The sequence below is a fragment of the Amblyomma maculatum genome, chromosome 1, assembly GCF_055883805.1.
Source record: "Amblyomma maculatum isolate TAMU_Amacu chromosome 1, ASM5588380v1, whole genome shotgun sequence".
Lineage (NCBI taxonomy): Eukaryota > Metazoa > Arthropoda > Arachnida > Ixodida > Ixodidae > Amblyomma > Amblyomma maculatum.
In genome coordinates this window covers 303,795,875-303,813,402 of record NC_139344.1, presented here as the reverse complement: position 1 = coordinate 303,813,402, position 17,528 = coordinate 303,795,875, and the positions used below count along the sequence as shown (strand labels likewise).

The window sequence follows — 17,528 nt, the reverse complement described above, 5'->3', positions numbered from 1 at the left end:
GGTGCCTTATAGTTATGCTGTAGAGAGAATTACACAGGGAGGTGTTAATTAAAACCATAGATGTTTTTCAAAACTGAAATCAAAAGTTGTCCATTCTACTGTTTTTGAATTTTGCCAGCTTTTAATGTGATGTAAAGAAAAAACCTACTGGTATCGAGCCATAAATCTGTCTAAAATAAAGAACCTGCCAAATACCCTCAATGGACTATGCCATAATGTAGGGCTGAAAGTTGACTGAAAAAAATATTTTATAGCATTTCTTCTAAGAGTACAAGTTGCATACATTCAATAAGTAAACAGTAATGTGCAGCGAAAATTAAGTCTGCATGCACACTAGCAACTTTATGAAATGGCACAACTGACAAATTTCCACCACTTGTGATATACAATTTGTTTATCCCTTTGCATAGGCACATCTCCCCATCAAGTTTCAGTGAAAGCAAGAAATGGTTGTCCTTATCCAAACATGTATATAAAACACAAAAGGCTTGTTACAAAATTTATTTGAAAAGAGCTGCTGGAAAATACAGATATCTTCCTATGACAGTCATGGTATTATTTGGGCTTCCTAGTGCGGCGATCTTTAGGGCTAGCACGCTGCCATTCCCGCTGGAGCTCCAGGAGCTGCTCCTTGGTGAGCAGGCCTTGAGCAAGTAGCCGGTCTGCCAGCTTGCCCTGAAACTGGGGTGCTCTCTCGTTTGGCGCTGAAAGTGGCAGAACAGAGGGGACAGCAGCAAACAGGATCAAAGGGAGGCTCATTAGTTTTTGCATAAAGGCTTCCCTAACTCACATTCCTCGCTGACCAAAAAATAAAGTAACCAAACACAAGTAGGGTAGCCCAAGTTGGAAGATGCATGTCCACGTTTCCCATAGGATGGCGCAGCTCAAGGTAACAAACCACGGTAGCTGAGCTGGGGACTCAGGTTCCCCTGCGATAAAATTCCCACACCCCTCACACAGATCTGAAATATCCAGAACGGTACCAGAATCTGCCTTTTTCACAAGATGTGGCGCCCCCTGGGAGTGGTTAAAAATTTGTCTGCTACTGGTTGAAAACGTTGTTGGGTGATGCAGCCGCTTGCGAAATGGCGATGTCTGTACTTCACAGGTACCGCCATCTGTCGCATATATCTCACACCAATACGAACTGCACATGGCCCCCGAGATCATCACGAAGGCCATGAATAGTGCATGCGCAGCTGGGGCTGGTGGTTTGTTTTCAACCAGGGAGGGTGCGCATGCACAGAACGACCTTGTGAAAACGGCGATTCAAAATGATTAGGACAAAGTTTTCATGCCAGAAAAAAAAAAAGACCACAGTGCACCTGGATTTAAAATATTTATTTCATCTCAGTACTGGCCAACTGACACTCTTCGTCAGGGGCAGTGTTGTCTCTGCCGCACGTGATAAGAGATGAGAAAGATGAAATGAAGCACTTACAATGAACCTTTGCTTTGGAGCTAATGCACCAAAATGACCAATTCAATAGAGGTGTTCTGTGCACATTAAAGCGTTGCACAGCCCATCCACAAATACAGAATGCCACCAGTAAAAATGTGAGAAAACTGCCAATGGTCCTTAAGTTTATGAATACATTAAATCCTGGACATAACGAAACTGAAAAACATAAGATATGCAAACTGAAAACCAAGATAAAAATTAAGTGTAGGTCATTACTTTAAGTCGTAAATACCACACCCAGGAAGCGGGCCCCGTGCTGGAATCACGCGAGCAGCCGTCTTTTTAATGCGATAGATTTAACCTCTTCGCAAAGCTGGCAAGAAGGAATACTACAAAGGACTCGGCTGCTTTTCGCCTGTATACTGTGCATACTAAAAATATTCCTTTACTACTAATGTTAAACATCCTTCACACTGAAATGCCATTGTCACCTTCAGAACCAAGATATTTTTGAGATCACAAGTAGAACTTTAGTGTTACACCTGTGACCTTCCTATGAGTTTTATAAGCCTCATGCCTGATCAGCAGCGCCAATGTTCACTTTATTTTGCAGCGATTGGCCACCACTGTTGACTTTCAAAACATCATCAGATCATTGCGTGATAACAGCAAACAACTTTTGAAGCGAAAAATGACAAAATAAAAATTGCGATACATTTACAAGCAGACCACGCACTTTTAGATGATGATGAGCAGACGGATGACACGAAACTTGAATTCACACACACACACACACACAAAAAAAAGAACCTTTTCCTTGCGTAATAAACCCTCCCCCTAAACTAATGTCAACTTTTCTAGAAAAAAAAAAGGGGGGGGGGGGGGGGGGGAATTCATTAAGCAAGTAAATACAGTAAATATGGTCATTGCATCTACAGTAGAATCTCGAATCTCGATGATACAATTACAGCTGATATGAATTTCGGGATGATACGAATTTTAAGAATGCTTTGAACGGACTACATTGTACAGAATATGTTAAGATTTGGGGTGATACAAACAGTTTCTGAACCTACTGCGAATGATACGAATGCGCAAACCAGCAGCGCATGCGAGCGGGCCGGCGCGGCTGGTCTCAAGAAGGGAACATGCCGTCGCCGCTGACTTCTCTCCACCCCTGCTGCGGATGATGCGTTCTAGTTGCTTAAGGGGGGACATGGGGGGGGGGGGGGGGGGGTCCTAGAGCTATTTCTGTTATTTTTTGGCAAATTGTAATAAACATTCACAGCCTTACTGAATTCTTCATGCTGATTTCAAATATGCAGTCTTTTTTCCTATAGCCCAATAGTTTGCAAGATAATTACTAATTAACTTCCATTGTTCAAGGCCTATATTCTGAAATAATGGGTAGTTAAAAACTTAGAATTAAGGCATGGCTAGGTAGCCAAATTTACCGTAAAGAAGCCAATTTGTGGATCAATCTCTTGGATGCTTTGCACTTTCTAGGCATGTCGTGGGACAATGTAACTGCAGAGGCAATCTAGAACTGTTCTAGAAAGTGCGGATTTGCCATCGGACTTGATGCGGCTTCGGCGGGAGATTATCAAGAGCCAGATGACTTCACGATGATGGCTGGGACAGCCTGGAAACTTAAGCTTCGGTTCGAGACTTCGTTACCACAGACGACGTCGCGACCTGTGGGCTAAGGGCTATTGAAGACTTGGTCAGCGAAGCCGATGATGGCGAACATGTGCCTGACAGTGATGGTGAAGACGCCGACGAGTGTGATCAACCACAGTCAACGGCAGATACTCTTCACGCTCTGGATGTTCTGGGCCGCGACCTAAGTTATACCAGCAGCGTGAGCTACGAAACCGCTGCATGTTTTTATGCATTTCAGGCAGGGCTAGTCTGCGACATCAATGGCAAAAAAGTGCAGACAAGCATTATGGACTTTTTCGGCCGGAAATAGTTCGCCATAATAAAGTTTGGTTCATTTTTGTGTTCATTCTCATGTTGAAGCTGGCTTGTTTTGAATCATACGAATTCGGGATGATACAAATATTTTGCATGCTCTTTTGGAATTCGTATCACTGTAGTCACCACCCAATAAAACAGCTAACCCCTGGCTAGATGATGTCTGGTTACGTGCAGATGAACGGGGTATGCAAGCACAACCATGAACACAAAATTCAGTGTGAACAGTGTCCCACCTGCTTCCTCGGCAGCACCGTCCATGCTGGCATGCAAAAGCTGTGTGATGTTGAGCACTCCCTTCTGGATGATCAGGTCCAGCTCCTGCTGCATAGCACGCACAGCCTCAGCATCCGGAAACAGGTCGGGAAAGCGGTAGCTGCCAGCAAAACAGACATTCCCATTTCAAATGATGTCAGCAGGGCTCACCTTGTCCATTTTGCAATTCACAAGGCATTAGAAATAAAATTAAACTAGAATTGCACAGAACCCTACTGAAAAATCCAGTATAAATTTATACAGGATTTTATAAAAAAACAGTTTTCTCGTGCAGGAAGGACCTGCATAAAACCAGGTCAAGGTGTCATTGATGAATAAAGTAAACTCTGGCTAATTTGGCGTTCAAGGGACCAGAATAAATGTCTTAATTAACCGAAGCTCAAATTATCAAATGGGCCTGAGAAAACCATTTGCATCACAGTAAATTTAATCTGCATCTGAGATGAAACGATGTATCGTCAGGTGCTTTGTGCACCTTAAACAAAAGGGAAGGCCTCATTTTGAAGATACTTCACTGCATGCACAGTCCACACCGTGAAGCATTGCAGTGAAAATGTAGTGAATTTGGAAATTTTCCAGTAATTTTCGAATATTTGGAAAATTCTGAATATCAGTTCTTAAAATACAAATCAAATAATGATTCATATTCTTGGTTTGAAATATTCGCACACCCATAATTACAGGGTGTCTAGCAAACCACTATTTTTAAAATCTCCAACTTTTCCAGGTTTCCCCAGATTATTTCAGTTCAAATTCCCTGATGAGTGAAGAGGCTCAAAAATGTAGCGGCTGATGATCATGAGAATAGATTAATAATTCACAACAAAAAGCTATTTATTAATTTTATTATTATGCCGAGTGACTGACGTAATCTATGAGATTGCACCGCTCCGCCCAAAGTCACCGTCCGCTACACCCACTTCCGAAATAATGCATGTGCCTCAAGCCATATTATTCCCACTCCACACCGCATGCCGAACCCGCACCGGGACGTTGCCTTTTGCCGAGAGGGATAGTGTTACCGGGGGATGCGTGACCGACGAAGTGGTGTTCTTGCAGACGATGACGACGTGAATGATGGATCGTTGTTCTAGAAGATGACAATGCAGACAGGGTGGATGCTGGACGGCCCTTGAAGTCCATGCGTCGAATTCCACCCATTGCAGAGAGTCCCAACAAGTACTTCCCCGTAACAATATTCTGTAATTTACTATAGTGAGAAAGGCTGTCATTAGTGTTAATGGCCGTTAAGAACGTCAAAAGCCTACTGAAAATTAAAAGCGCACTGATGCCCGCCTCAGAAGGGACTCAATTTTCGCATGCCAGATGAGGAGGATCACGTGACAACAAGGGCAACGTAGAACCTACGTCACGGCTACATATTGCCATCCTGGTCTTTCTTGCCCTCTCACAGCACGTTTTCATTTTGAACTTTTTTCCTCGTCTCTCTAATGTGGGGTGAATGGAGTAGTGGCCACATCTTTGCACTCTGCATGTTATATTTTGCATTTTTTTTTTTCATCTTTGGCAACGGCTGCTCCGACGCTGTGGTTCTTCTGCACGTGCTTTCGAATTTCCTTTACTTCTTCTCCTTTCCTAGCTGCCGCAGATGGAGCGTATGGGCAGCCTTAAGAGGTGGTGAATTTAGGCGCCCGATGACACGGGGGTATCGCTCCGCCTCCTTCCCCTAAACATATGGGCAACGCTTCGTTTCAGAAACCGGCGTGACGACCAGGCATTGTAAATGAAAAGCGGAAAATCTTGCAAAATGTAATTTAATACGCACATAGGCATAGCCCCTCCTCAAGCTGCGCTCGCTGCTTGATTTCTACCACTGCTCTCCGTGCGCAGTACTTTGTACATGGCCGCTCAATATGAAAGGGAACGATCAGTTTGCGCAGAAAGACGTTTCGTTTTATTCTCTACTTTGGGCATTGCATATGCCATGAGGAATTCTAGTGAGTGGAACAAAAAAACTGTAATTAGACCAAGACCAATTGAGACTGCTGTCAAGCCAAGTAGTTTTTGTCAGTGAACTTGTTCCGTGATTCTCCTCAACGGTGCTGCTCGGTTCGCCTCGCTAGCAGCTTGTGGAAAGAATGACACACCTGCTCACTTCAGAACAGTCTGTTCAGGGCTCTTTTAAAGCATATTTCAGTGGACTCCAATAGAATTCAAAGTGGACCAGTGAAAAATGATTTAGATGATAAAATATTTGTTCACGTTTCATTCCGCATATTATTGTGAAAAGCCTGGGCCCAGGCCCAGGTAGTGGAGAGGAGGGGCAGGCCATACAGTGGCGGTCACGGAAAGAACACAAAAAATGAAAAAAAAAAAAAAACAAAACAAAAACAATGACTCAGCGAAAAGCAAGTCAATGTTCCTGAGCGGCTTTTCAGCAAATTTAAGTGAAGAAACATTAATGAGAAATGAAATTCATGAAAGCCTACAAGAAAATATGAATAGAAGACCGTAATGTTAATGCATTCACCACTCCTGTATTTTTTTTTTCTCTTCCCATATCGAGCAAGCGGAATAAACTTTTGCCTAGTAGTATGAACTATTCTGAATTGTGTACGTGATAAGATACTATGGGTATATTGTTACGAACGAGGTTTTATTGCTCGTATGAGAAGCATCGGAGGCTTGAGTCCACTTGCCAGGGCCCCCAGCACGAGCCGACTGTTCGTCCGCTTCCCTTTATCATGATCGTCCCTTTCTCGTTGTGGTCTCATCTGGGCATCACAATATTTTAGTTCAACTTTACAATGGGATGATCACGTCAACAGTCAATTAGTAAATTGAGAGGGCACGGCAACGTCCGGTGGAATATCAGGCCTAACCACGCTTGGCTGGCTGTGCAGGTGCTGTTTCTGACGCATTTGCAAAGTCCTTACTGCATTGGACTAACCGGATATGCGCCGTGGATCTGCGAACCTTCAAGCCAGTGGAACAGTTCATCTTATCACTATCATTCCGTCAACGTCAGCAAGGCAACAGACTGCAGGGGTCACCATGAATGCCATCTCTGGCTTTCTACTGCGGTGACATCATCGGACAGCGCTATAAAGGCGCCTACTTCCCCCTTCAACCTCAGAGGGCATGGCAGCGTCCGGCGGGATATCATGTCTAACCACGCTTGGCTGGCTGTGCAGGTTGGTTATTACACTTCCTATGCTTCTATTAAGATGAGCTGCTATGGGATTGTGATATGCCGTGCCCTCAAAAGTGGTTTGGTTTTATTGCTGGTTGCTGGTCTACTCTTCTTTTACTGTTATGTGGGGACGTAGAAACCAATCCAGGCCCTAACCAAGACGAAACACTAAAGAATATCTTGGCAGAATTGAAAGAATTAAAAGCTTCTAATAGTGCTCGGGATGAGACTCTTAGTCAGATAAACCAAAAACTGTCTAAACTAGATGAAGTTCTGAACCTATCAAAAGCGAACGAGGAAAATATTAAAAAGCTTGAAGGTACTGTGCTTCGCCTGGAAAAAACTGTAGCGGAACAGGAAAAAAAAGCTGATTATGAGGACCGTGCTCGAAGGAACAACGTTGTGGTGTTCGGGATCCGGGAATTGCCTAATGAAACTCGGTCAGATTTAGAAGAAAAAGTATTTAAAGAAATATGTTATGAGAAACTTGGAGTAACGATTACTACAGTCGAACGCATTCATCGGATTGGCAGGGCACATAACAGACACCGGCCAATAATTTCCCGAGTGTACAATTACAACGAAAAACTGGCCATCTTTAAGAACTGCCATAAGCTGAAAGATACCGACATATAGATTTCACATGATTATCCATATGCCACGCAGCAAAGAAGGAAAAAGTTATGGCAGTCCACAAAAGCAGATGAACAGCCTGGAACGAAACCGAAGTTAGTTCACGATAAACTGGTGATAGAGTAGCATTTCTTCACGCGTGATGCCTGATATTGGTGATGATCACGAAAGTATCATTTGTGAGGTCGATTTCTTTGGAAACCCTGTCATTGTTATTGCTGTATATAGAAAACCTGGTGCACACCCTGATTTTGTGCACTGTATGCATGATCACCTGAGTACTTTCAAAAAGCGTAGTTTTGTAATCGCCGGAGATTTCAATCTTCCGCACGTTAACTGGGATACAATGGCTACAGGAAGCAGTGATGTTAAAAGCACCGAGGCTCTGTTTGACATGCTCCTTGCGTTTGATCTAACCCAGACAGTCCATTCACCCACACGTGTAACTCCAACTGGGGAGTCTATTCTGGATTTAGTTTTTTGTTCCAATAGCATACATAACTATAATACAGATATACATGAGGGAATATTGGACCATAAGCTGGTATCTTTCAGTTGCCTTCTTCCAAGATTTTCAAAACCCACCACAGAAAAATATGTCACTGTAAAAAACTACGCTTTGGCTGACCATGTTAGCATTGTCCATTACTTAGAAGATTCCTTGTACACATTTCACTCCACTGACATTAACACACTCTGGAGAAATTTCTGGTCCATTTGCCATTACTGTATGCGAAACTTTATCCCCAACAAGAGGAAGAGGGTTGCCAGGACTAATCCTTGGATTTCCAGAGAAATTATCCATTTAAAATGTAAACTTAGACGGTGTCGTAGGAATAAATCTGCCAGCTCCACATTTATTGTGCACCTTAAATCAACCCTAGCCACTAAATTGCGCGAAAGTAGGAACCGTTACTTTACGGAAACACTTGGACGTTTCGTAACAGAAAATCCTGCGAAGTTCTGGCAGTTTCTTTCCCGTAAAGATAATTCAAAGCTCGACAAACTAGTTCTGGATAACCGCACTGTCACAGATAAAAATGAGATAGCAAATGCTTTCAATCGCTATTTTCAAAGTGTATTTTTCAAAAACGATGAGATAAGCAATGCCAGTCAAGATAGTCCAAGTTAATTTCAATGTAACCAGAGGTGTTTTAACTCTTTCGGGACCGCGCCATAGGCCATCGTGTAAAAATGCACGATCAAATCGCGCGCGCTCTCAAGCTCAAATATCCGCTCATTGGAACACGTGTCGCCATCTAGTGCGTAGTCTAGTATCTAAACTTTCGGTTTTGGTGTAGTTTGCCTTTTTCACGGCAGGCGGCGACGCGGGAGATTTTAATCTTTGGCGCGGCGGCGGCGCAGATTGAGAACCATGGCGTCAACCTCGCGTCAGGCCGCAAGAAAGCACACACAAAAAAAATGTTGTACATAAGCCTCCCACTTTTTTTTGTCTTGAAGTTAGAAAAGAGGCATTGTATCACATTTTGTATATTCTGAAATATTTTTATTACTCTTTTTTATTTCCGTATTCAAGAATTTCCTTCTTTTTTGTTTTTTTAAAAAGAAAAGTTATATTTTGAGATTTTTTTGTGATATCATGTATATTTTTAAGGCATCTCAATTTTTTTCTCGTGAAAGTGCGTTCATTTAGCTGCATAACAATATATGTTACAACAAGCTAGCAGAAAATGTCATTGAATAAAAAAATATTTTCCAAGTTGTATCACAATTGCCTTCTTTTCGGGCGGTCCCGAAAGAGTTAAACTTACTTATGCGTCTTAACCCTAAGAAAGCATCAGGACCGGATGACATTTCAAATTCATTTCTCAAGACGTACGCTGAATTTTTAGCACCATATTTAGTAATACTATATGAACAATCCATAGAGACTGCCACCGTACCAGATGACTGGAAAGTTTCAAGAGTCGTTCCTGTATTTAAGAAGAGTTGTAGATTAGACATCAATAATTACCGTCCTATCTCATTAACATCTACTGTTTGCAAACTCTTACAACACATACTGGTTACTCAACTAAATAAATTTCTGGAACGGTATGAAATATTAACCAATGCACAACACGGCTTCCGACGAGGCTTTTCCACAGCTACAGAGTTAGTTACAACAGTTGATGAAATTTCTAAAATCATAGATATTGGAGGACAAGTTGACATTGTTTTCCTAGATTACTCAAAAGCCTTCGATAGAGTGCCTCATAAGCTGATCACTAAAATGCAAATGATTGGTGTGCCTAGTGAAATTGTACATGGATATCCTCTTATCTCACAAAGCGCAAACATTTTGTTACTGTTGGTGTCAATTCTTGTTTACTAGATGCCCTTTCTGGCATTCCCCGGGGTTCGGTTTTAGGGCCTACACTGTTTAAACCTTTATATAAATGATCTGGTCGAAGCACTGGGACCAACAGTTTCAATTAAATTATTTGTCGATGACTGTAAAATTTTAAAGATATTAAATCCCTTCATGATCAAATAACTCTAAACAAAAATTTGCGATTTTTGGAACGATAGTGCAATGAATGGGCGATGGCCATTAACTTTGAGAAAACTGTTGTACTTAGCATCACAAATAAAATTAATAAACTTGCATTTCAGTATAACATAAACAGAAACCTAGTCAGGCAGGTAAATGAATATAAATACTTAGGCATAACGATTACTTCCAGACTAAAATGGAGAAGGCACATTGAGAGTATATGCTCTACAGCACGTAAAAGGCTCGGTTTTTTAAAACATCGCATGGGTGAGTGTCCAAGCCCATTAAAACTTAAGGCATACAAAGCATATATCAGACCCACACTTGAATATGCCTGTGTGGCATGGGACCCTTATACATCGAATGACACCCAATAACTTGAGAATACTCAACACTCAGCAGCCCGTTTTATTTTTAATCAATACATACGCCGTGACTCACCTTCATCTATGATTCTTCTTGCCGGCCGCTTAATGAAAGGAGAAAGAAAGCCCTTCCTTGAATCTTTTCCACACTTGGCATTAAACCTGACACCTACCTGAAAAAAGATTCCTCCAGACCCTCTCGCCATAAGCACTGTCTTGCCTTGTCACCTATATTTGCCTGAACTAATATGTACAAATTCTCGTTTTTTTCCACGAACAATTGCAGACTGGAACGCCCTACCGATTGACTTGCCGTTTTTTTCGCCTCCCAATTAAAGTGTCATATGTTCTTGCATTGTATTCTTTGTGTTATCAGTTCATCGCTGTGTAAAATTTTTGTTTTATTGTTTTCAAACTACTCGACATCTGATGCAAACGACCTCTCCTGCTTGGGCATTTAATATGCCTGCAGTATTTCTTAAATAAATAAATTAGGATGCATAACCGGAATATTAAATCACAATCGCTATGCTCCTCAGTAGAGAGCTAAACTAATTATCTATAATGATCTCTCATTTAGTCTGGGGAACGAATACAAAAACAAATCTACTGAGGCTCTAAAGACTTAAGAAAAAAATATTACGAATCATCGAAAATGTTGCATACACAGCACCAACTTCGTACATCTTTGCACTGCTTAATTTGATGAAAGTAAGCAGTATACATAAGTGCAAATTATGCCGGCAGTACCGTTTAAGTAACAAACAACACAGTTCAGCTTTAAAAAAAGTGGCAATAATCCACGAGACAACACTCAAATTCTCCTTCGTGCTGTGACCACCATTCGCCTCATTTTCCATTTCCAGTTATCGCTTTGTACTAAGAATACTATTCAACTGAGAACTTTTGTTCTTTCACAGAAGGTGGCCAACAAAAGGCCAAACATTTCGCATCTTCCAGAGAAATTGTACATTTTTTATTTTGATGTATAATACCCCGGTCAGACGAGCAAGTTTAGTGTCACTTTCAACGAGTGCACTCGCCTTTAGTGTCATTCGCATCGTGTCACACGATGAACTTTAATGACACTCGCTGCCGAACACACTCAGCGCAAAGTGAGTTTGGGGAACTCACTACACTTTGTCCGGCAGGCGAGTGTGTAGTCTCGACAGCAGGACACTTCATATTACTCACACATTTTTTGAGAATTACAATGTTTTGAAATATTTATCGTAATTTTATGAGCGTTTCTATCAATAGGCAAGGGATTTAAGCTGTCACCAACTAAAAACAATGCGTACACTTGAACAGCTACCCTCGCTCTAAGTGCTTGCGCTAAGACGAAGGCGTTCGTCTGCTGCTGCACCTCGATGGTATGCGGTATCTCAAGCTGCATCAACGAAGTTGGAGTTATTTGTAACCCAATCTCTAGAACGTCGTCACTTAACAGGCAGCATTTCGCTCAAGCGCCGGCCGAAGACACACCGCTTTTGCTCCCGCAAGCTGCCAGTGCCACCAGCTCCAAGCTAGCACCTTTACGGCGCATCCGGCCCCGCTGTCACCGGCGTCAGAAAAGTGTGCGAGCATTAGTTTTTCCCGTAAATAATAATCCCTGGAGTAAAGGAATGTCAGAAATTAATCCTTGTTGGGGATCGTTGACCCGTACCGAGTCGCTAGCAGGAGTAATAGCTGCGATACAAGCAAACTTCTGCTCACTACTTCAGAGCCATCGTCGCCGGCGGCGCGGCGCAGCTCACCCTTGTAGTACACGTATACGCTAGCTACGCTCCTAAGGAGTCGTCGATTTGAATTGCACGTTTCTCTCATTATTCTCATTTCTCTCAAGGCAGTGCCACAAGTGAGCCATATATCCGATTAAGCTGGCCATACGAAAACGCCGCCCAGCTGATACTTCGATGCGAAACAAACTATAGGCCTAGCGACGACCACGGAGGAGCGCACGGCCAAGCGCTACCTGCCCCGCGCGCTCTGCCGTTCACGGGCGCTTACGGGCGGCATAGAGCGGAAAGCTAGTAGCATCCGGTGCTGTGAACGCTGCGAACTTCTCGCCTACTTTCGTGATGCTGCGGAAACTGGACATTTTTCGACACTGAGTTACAACTACACGCCAAGCAAACGCTGTGAAGACGAGACGATGCTGCCGTGCGTGGGTGCTGCGCAGCTGGACATTTTAGGCTGCATAGAAGCGCCGTCGGAGATGATTTCGTGTGAAAAATGCACGCTGCTCTGAATCATACAACTCGTGCACTTTTCGCGCTCGAACACCGGTGACTCCGTTCCATGTATAGTCGCTACCGGTTAACGATGCAAATCAAAGTCGCAAAGCTACGTTCACGACAACCGCAGTAACGTTGAACCGCAGTTAGTAGCGCAACTATATATAATAAACGAGGTCGGTTTTGCTTGTAAACAGCAGTAACCATGCATGTTAGCGAAAAGCGCGTGCGACATCGCGATACTTTTTTTTTTTTTTTTTTTGTGAAAACCATGTACTGAAATGCACAAATAAACTGACTATTAGCTTAAGGTAATTGTGCTTGCAATAAAATTGAATTTTAAGGTATTTTTGTGAAAACTAATTTCCACATAGGGCTGCAGCATCCGCATCGGCACTGCCGTCATTTCAAAATGACACTTGATTTTGCCGTGTGACAGTGAGCACCGAAAGTGTCACTCTTCCTATGTAAGTGCACTTCGTGAAAGTGTCACTAAACTTGCCCGTGTGACTGGGGTATAAGTGTACTCTCACAACATTTTGGTAAAATCTTGTTTTTGTCAATTCACATTTTGCATTTCAACGCATATCTCAAATCCAAGCAGACGAAAGATTTGATTAATGCCCCTGTCACACGGGCACGGCTGAACTCCTTTCAAATCCCTTCGCCAAGGTCGTGTTTACATCGAGGCAGATGCATGCCGTGTCAGAGGGAAGTCTAAGGGAGTTCGTAATGAAAGGAGATTGGTCATCTTCCTTCAAGGGTGAAAGGAGTGCTCTCGTTTTCAATGCGCAGCACTTCCGAGTCATTTTATTTTTCCTCTTAAATACCTTAGTTATTATTGCAAAAAAAAGATCAGTATGTCAGCTCGGTTAGTTGTGTCTGATTCTTGCAACTGCATCACACTCTTGCTTGCTAGCAGCTCGCACGTGGAGATGGCGGGCAGAACAGTAGCACAAGATGGTTATCATTCATTAAACGACAAAAATGCACCAAAAAATGAGCTAATCACTGTAGACAGAACGACAAAAAAGAGCACCGAATCACAAACGCCGCACATGGTGTCCAGCAGAGCGGACAAAATCGCTGTGTTTTATTTTACAATGATATGTCTAGATAATTGCATTTCGCAAAGAAAAGATAAGTGTAAAAATATATCAGTTGTTCTAAGCTTTATTTTGCTACGTGTTTGTACAAAATAAGCAGTGCCAAATGGTGCCCTGGAGGCTTATGTGAAGAGCTCGTTGCAGGCCGTGTGATACGGCGACTACTCCTTTGCAGCGAAACTCCTCCCTTGCGCTCCTTTACGCCAAGGAAGTTCAAGGTAGTTCTGAGTCGGCCGTGTGACAGGGATATAAGAAACGCCAAAGCATGAAAGCCTCCAACTCAACAGACAGGACAGAACTGGCGGAGCCATCAGATCTAATCAATAGGTGCATAGTGTCCAAACTTGAAGAAAATCAAGCATGCTCTACGGAACAGGGGCAGCCTTAAAGCGGTGAAGAGAAATTGGGCATAGGCAAAAATAAGATGCATGCGCTAAAGGACAAGGCGAGCAATGCCATCACGAATATGGACACGATCGTCAAAGCAGCCGAGGAGTTTTATACTGACTTATGCAGTAGCCAAAGTAGTCAGGACAATAATGAGATTGGCAGTAGTGAAGACAATCAGATGCTCTGCTAGTAACGAAGGACGAGGACAGGAAAGCTTTAGGAGCTATTACAAGGGAGAAAGCAGCTGGGGAGGCACAAGTAACTACAAATTTGATGAAGGACAGGGGTGGGGAGAGAGGATATGATGCTGGAAGAACTGGTCACGCTGTATACGCAATGACTGGTGACATCAGCCGTACCGGAGTCATGGAATAAGGCTAACAAAGGACTTGAAAAATTGCAGATCAACCAGCTTAATATCTGTTATATGTAAGGTATTTACTAAGGTGATTGCTAATAGAATCATATCCATACTCTCAACCAGGTGATAAAAAAATGCTCGGAATATAACAAGCCCCTATACATAGCATTCACTGTTTACAAAAAAAAGAATCTGACTCAGTTCAAACCTCAGTAGTCGTGCAGGCATTGCGAAATGATAAGCCCTATGTGAAAGTACTAGAAGACATCTATAGTGGCTGCACAGCAACCATAGTTTGTTAAGAAAGTAATACAATTCCCATAAAGAAAGGTGTTAAACAAGGAGATACAACCTCCTTAGCACTATTTACAGTTTGCTTAAAGGAAGTATTCAGAGTTGGAATGGGAGCAGTTAGCGATAAGGGCTGACAGAGAATACTTCAGTAATCTGCGAATTGCTGATGACATTGCCTTGCTAAGTAACTCAGAGGATGAACGGTAAAGAATGACTGCTGACCTAGATAGGAAAAACAGAAAGGTGAGCCCAAAAATTATTATGCAGAGATTTTGGTTTGGTTAGGTTATACGGTTTAATGTGCCAAAGCAACTAAGGCTAAGAGAGAGACCATACTGAAGGGCTCCGAAAATTTCGACCCCATGGGGTACTTTAACGTGCACAGACATCGTACAGCACACGAGTGCCTTGCTTTTCCCCTCCATCAAAAACCGGCTGCCGTGGCAGGGATTCGATCCCTTAGACACAAGTCGAGCACCCCAACCACTGCGCCACCACAGCGGGTAATATGCAGAAGACTAAGATAATGTTCCACAGCCTCGGGAAGGAACAGCAGTTTACAATAGGTAGTGAAATGCCAGAAGTAGTAGGCAAATATGTCTATTTAGGACAGGTAGTAACCGCAGGTCCAGACCATGAAAGGGAAATAACCAGGAGAATGAGATTAGGATGAAGCAGATTTGGCAAGTCGCAGATAATAACTAGCACCTTACCGGTATCGCTCAGTAGGAAAGTACATAACAGTTACATCTTACCTGTACTCACCAATAGGGCTGAAATGTGGAGGCTAACGAAAAGGATTCTACTTAAGTTGAGAACAATGCAGAGCGTTATGGAACAGAAAATAGTAGGTGTAACGTTGAGATAGGAAGCATACAGAGTGGGTTAGAGAAATAACTTGTCACTGACATTCCAGTGGAAATCAAGAAGAAATGGGCATGGGCAGGGCATGTAGTGCAAAAGGGAGAACAACCGATGGTCACTTAGAGTAACAAATTGGATTCCAAGGGAAGGAGCGTGTAGCAGGGGACGGCAGAAAGTTAGGTGGGCGGATGAGGATAAGAAGTTCGCAGAGGTCAAGAGGATGCAGCTGGCACTGGACCGGGTTAACTGGAGGAATATGAGAGGTCTTCACCCTGCAGTAGATATAATCCAGCTGATGCTGATCATTAATGGCTGAGGCAGCCCGTTTCGAGCAGGATGAAGCAGCACTTCCGCCACAGCAGTATCGGTAAGATAAAAGAAGACCGGTCGCAATCAGTGTTCAGCACAACCATTTCATGCAGCAGAGCTGCAGTGACAGTGGTAACAGCAAAGAGAACTAGCATGACCAGGGCTGGAATGGCGATGTTGCCAAGAATGCACCCGGTGTGTGTAAAGAGCAGCAACATCAGCTGTAAGCAACACGACTTGCCAGGTGGATTCAGCGTTACCATCAAGGAGAGTCAGGATGCATTAACTCTTTCATGAAACAACAAAAATTTAAATAATTTTCCGAGATATACAAAATGTAGAGCATTATATTGGCCACTCCCTGTGAAAAAATAAAAGTTTATTGAATAGTGTTTTTGATGCATAATGAGCAATCAACGAGCGCTGCAGCAGAGCGCCATGCCGAAACGGATGCCCGGTTCCTTTCTTGGGCAGAACACCACTCCCTGTTTTGTGGGAGGCAAAATATGGTGCCCAAATGATGTTGACACCCTGGGAATGAGAAGAATGATATGAAACACAAAAAAACATCCAGAGCAGTCCCAGACGCATGCAAAACAGGCCAACAAAGTGTGGCCGCCGATGTCCCGGTTTCCATCGTCATCAGGGTCGGAACTGAATTCAGACGATAAGGTAGCATCTTCAGGGTCACTGCTGCTTAGGTGACCGATAAAATTGGTCGTAGACAATGCGGAATCGTCAGATTTGCGACATGTCGAAACGCGCGTCGTCGATGCGGATGGCGCCATTCTCGCATATGACTCTGACGCTGCAGCGTGCTCGGAGCGCTGTCAAAAATAGCCACCTCGCAGGAAAAAATTACACAGCAATAAAAGCTAAGCTTCAGTTACCCAACTACACGCTAGATGGCACAGCGTGTCTGTGAGTGACGCGGAAATGTTCTAAATTTGCATGCGAAGTCATTGTTAGCGGGCCAGAGTGCGGCCGCCGGTGTTCCAGGCTAGTTTCCGTCGTCAACGGGGTAGGAACTGAATTCTGATAATAATTGGCAGCCTCTTCAGAGTCGTTTCTGCTTGGGTCATCAATAACATTGATCATTGATAGTGCATAGTAGTCAGATTTGTGACGTTTCGAAGCGCGCGTCGTCGACGCAGATGCCGCCATTCTCGCATGCAACCGAGACGTTGCCGTGAGTTCGGAGCGTGCTCGAAAATAGCTGCTTTCCGGAAAAGATGTAAACAGCATCACAATCGAAAATTCAATTATCCGACTACATACCAGACAGTATAGCGTATCCGTGAGCGATGCGAAAGGGTTCAAAATAAGCGCACGAAGTCATCGTTAGCTGGCTAACGATGTTCAATGGGCGCGGTAGGGAAAGAGTTAAGATGTAAAACAGTGCACCGAACAAGATATTCTGAATGCATCCAAGGGATAGTTTATCAGATTCCCCTGGTCTGTGGGAAGAAATACATTAGCCAGACTGGGAGATGCATCAATGACAGGATAAGAGAATAAGCCTCTGAAATATTGGACAAGTCTGGAACTAACCTTGTGTTGCACTGCAAAGACTGCACTGTATGTAAGCAAGAAAAGTCCCCAGCAGACCTTAATAACATAGCAGTTTTGAGAAAGAATAAGGATCAGTTGATGAGAGAGAGAT

At 43.2% G+C, this 17,528-nt stretch overlaps 1 protein-coding gene across 3 annotated transcripts in view; it reads right to left on the bottom strand.

Moving 5' to 3' along the window:
• Positions 1-466: 466 nt before the first annotated feature.
• Positions 467-17,528, bottom strand: part of Suv3 (Suv3 RNA helicase) — a 75,252-nt gene continuing 58,190 nt past the window's right edge. For 2 of the 3 annotated variants that reach the window (XM_084587288.1, XM_084587339.1), the window contains exons 13-14: positions 3,616-3,755; positions 467-704 (exon numbers count right to left, since the gene is read on the bottom strand). In XM_084587288.1, the coding sequence (XP_084443414.1) occupies positions 556-704; positions 3,616-3,755 (289 nt within the window). In that variant the 3' untranslated portion in view covers positions 467-555. Of the gene's footprint in view, positions 705-3,615; positions 3,756-16,245; positions 16,397-17,528 lie in introns of those variants that run through there. The other variant, XM_084587390.1, reaches the window with a different exon arrangement.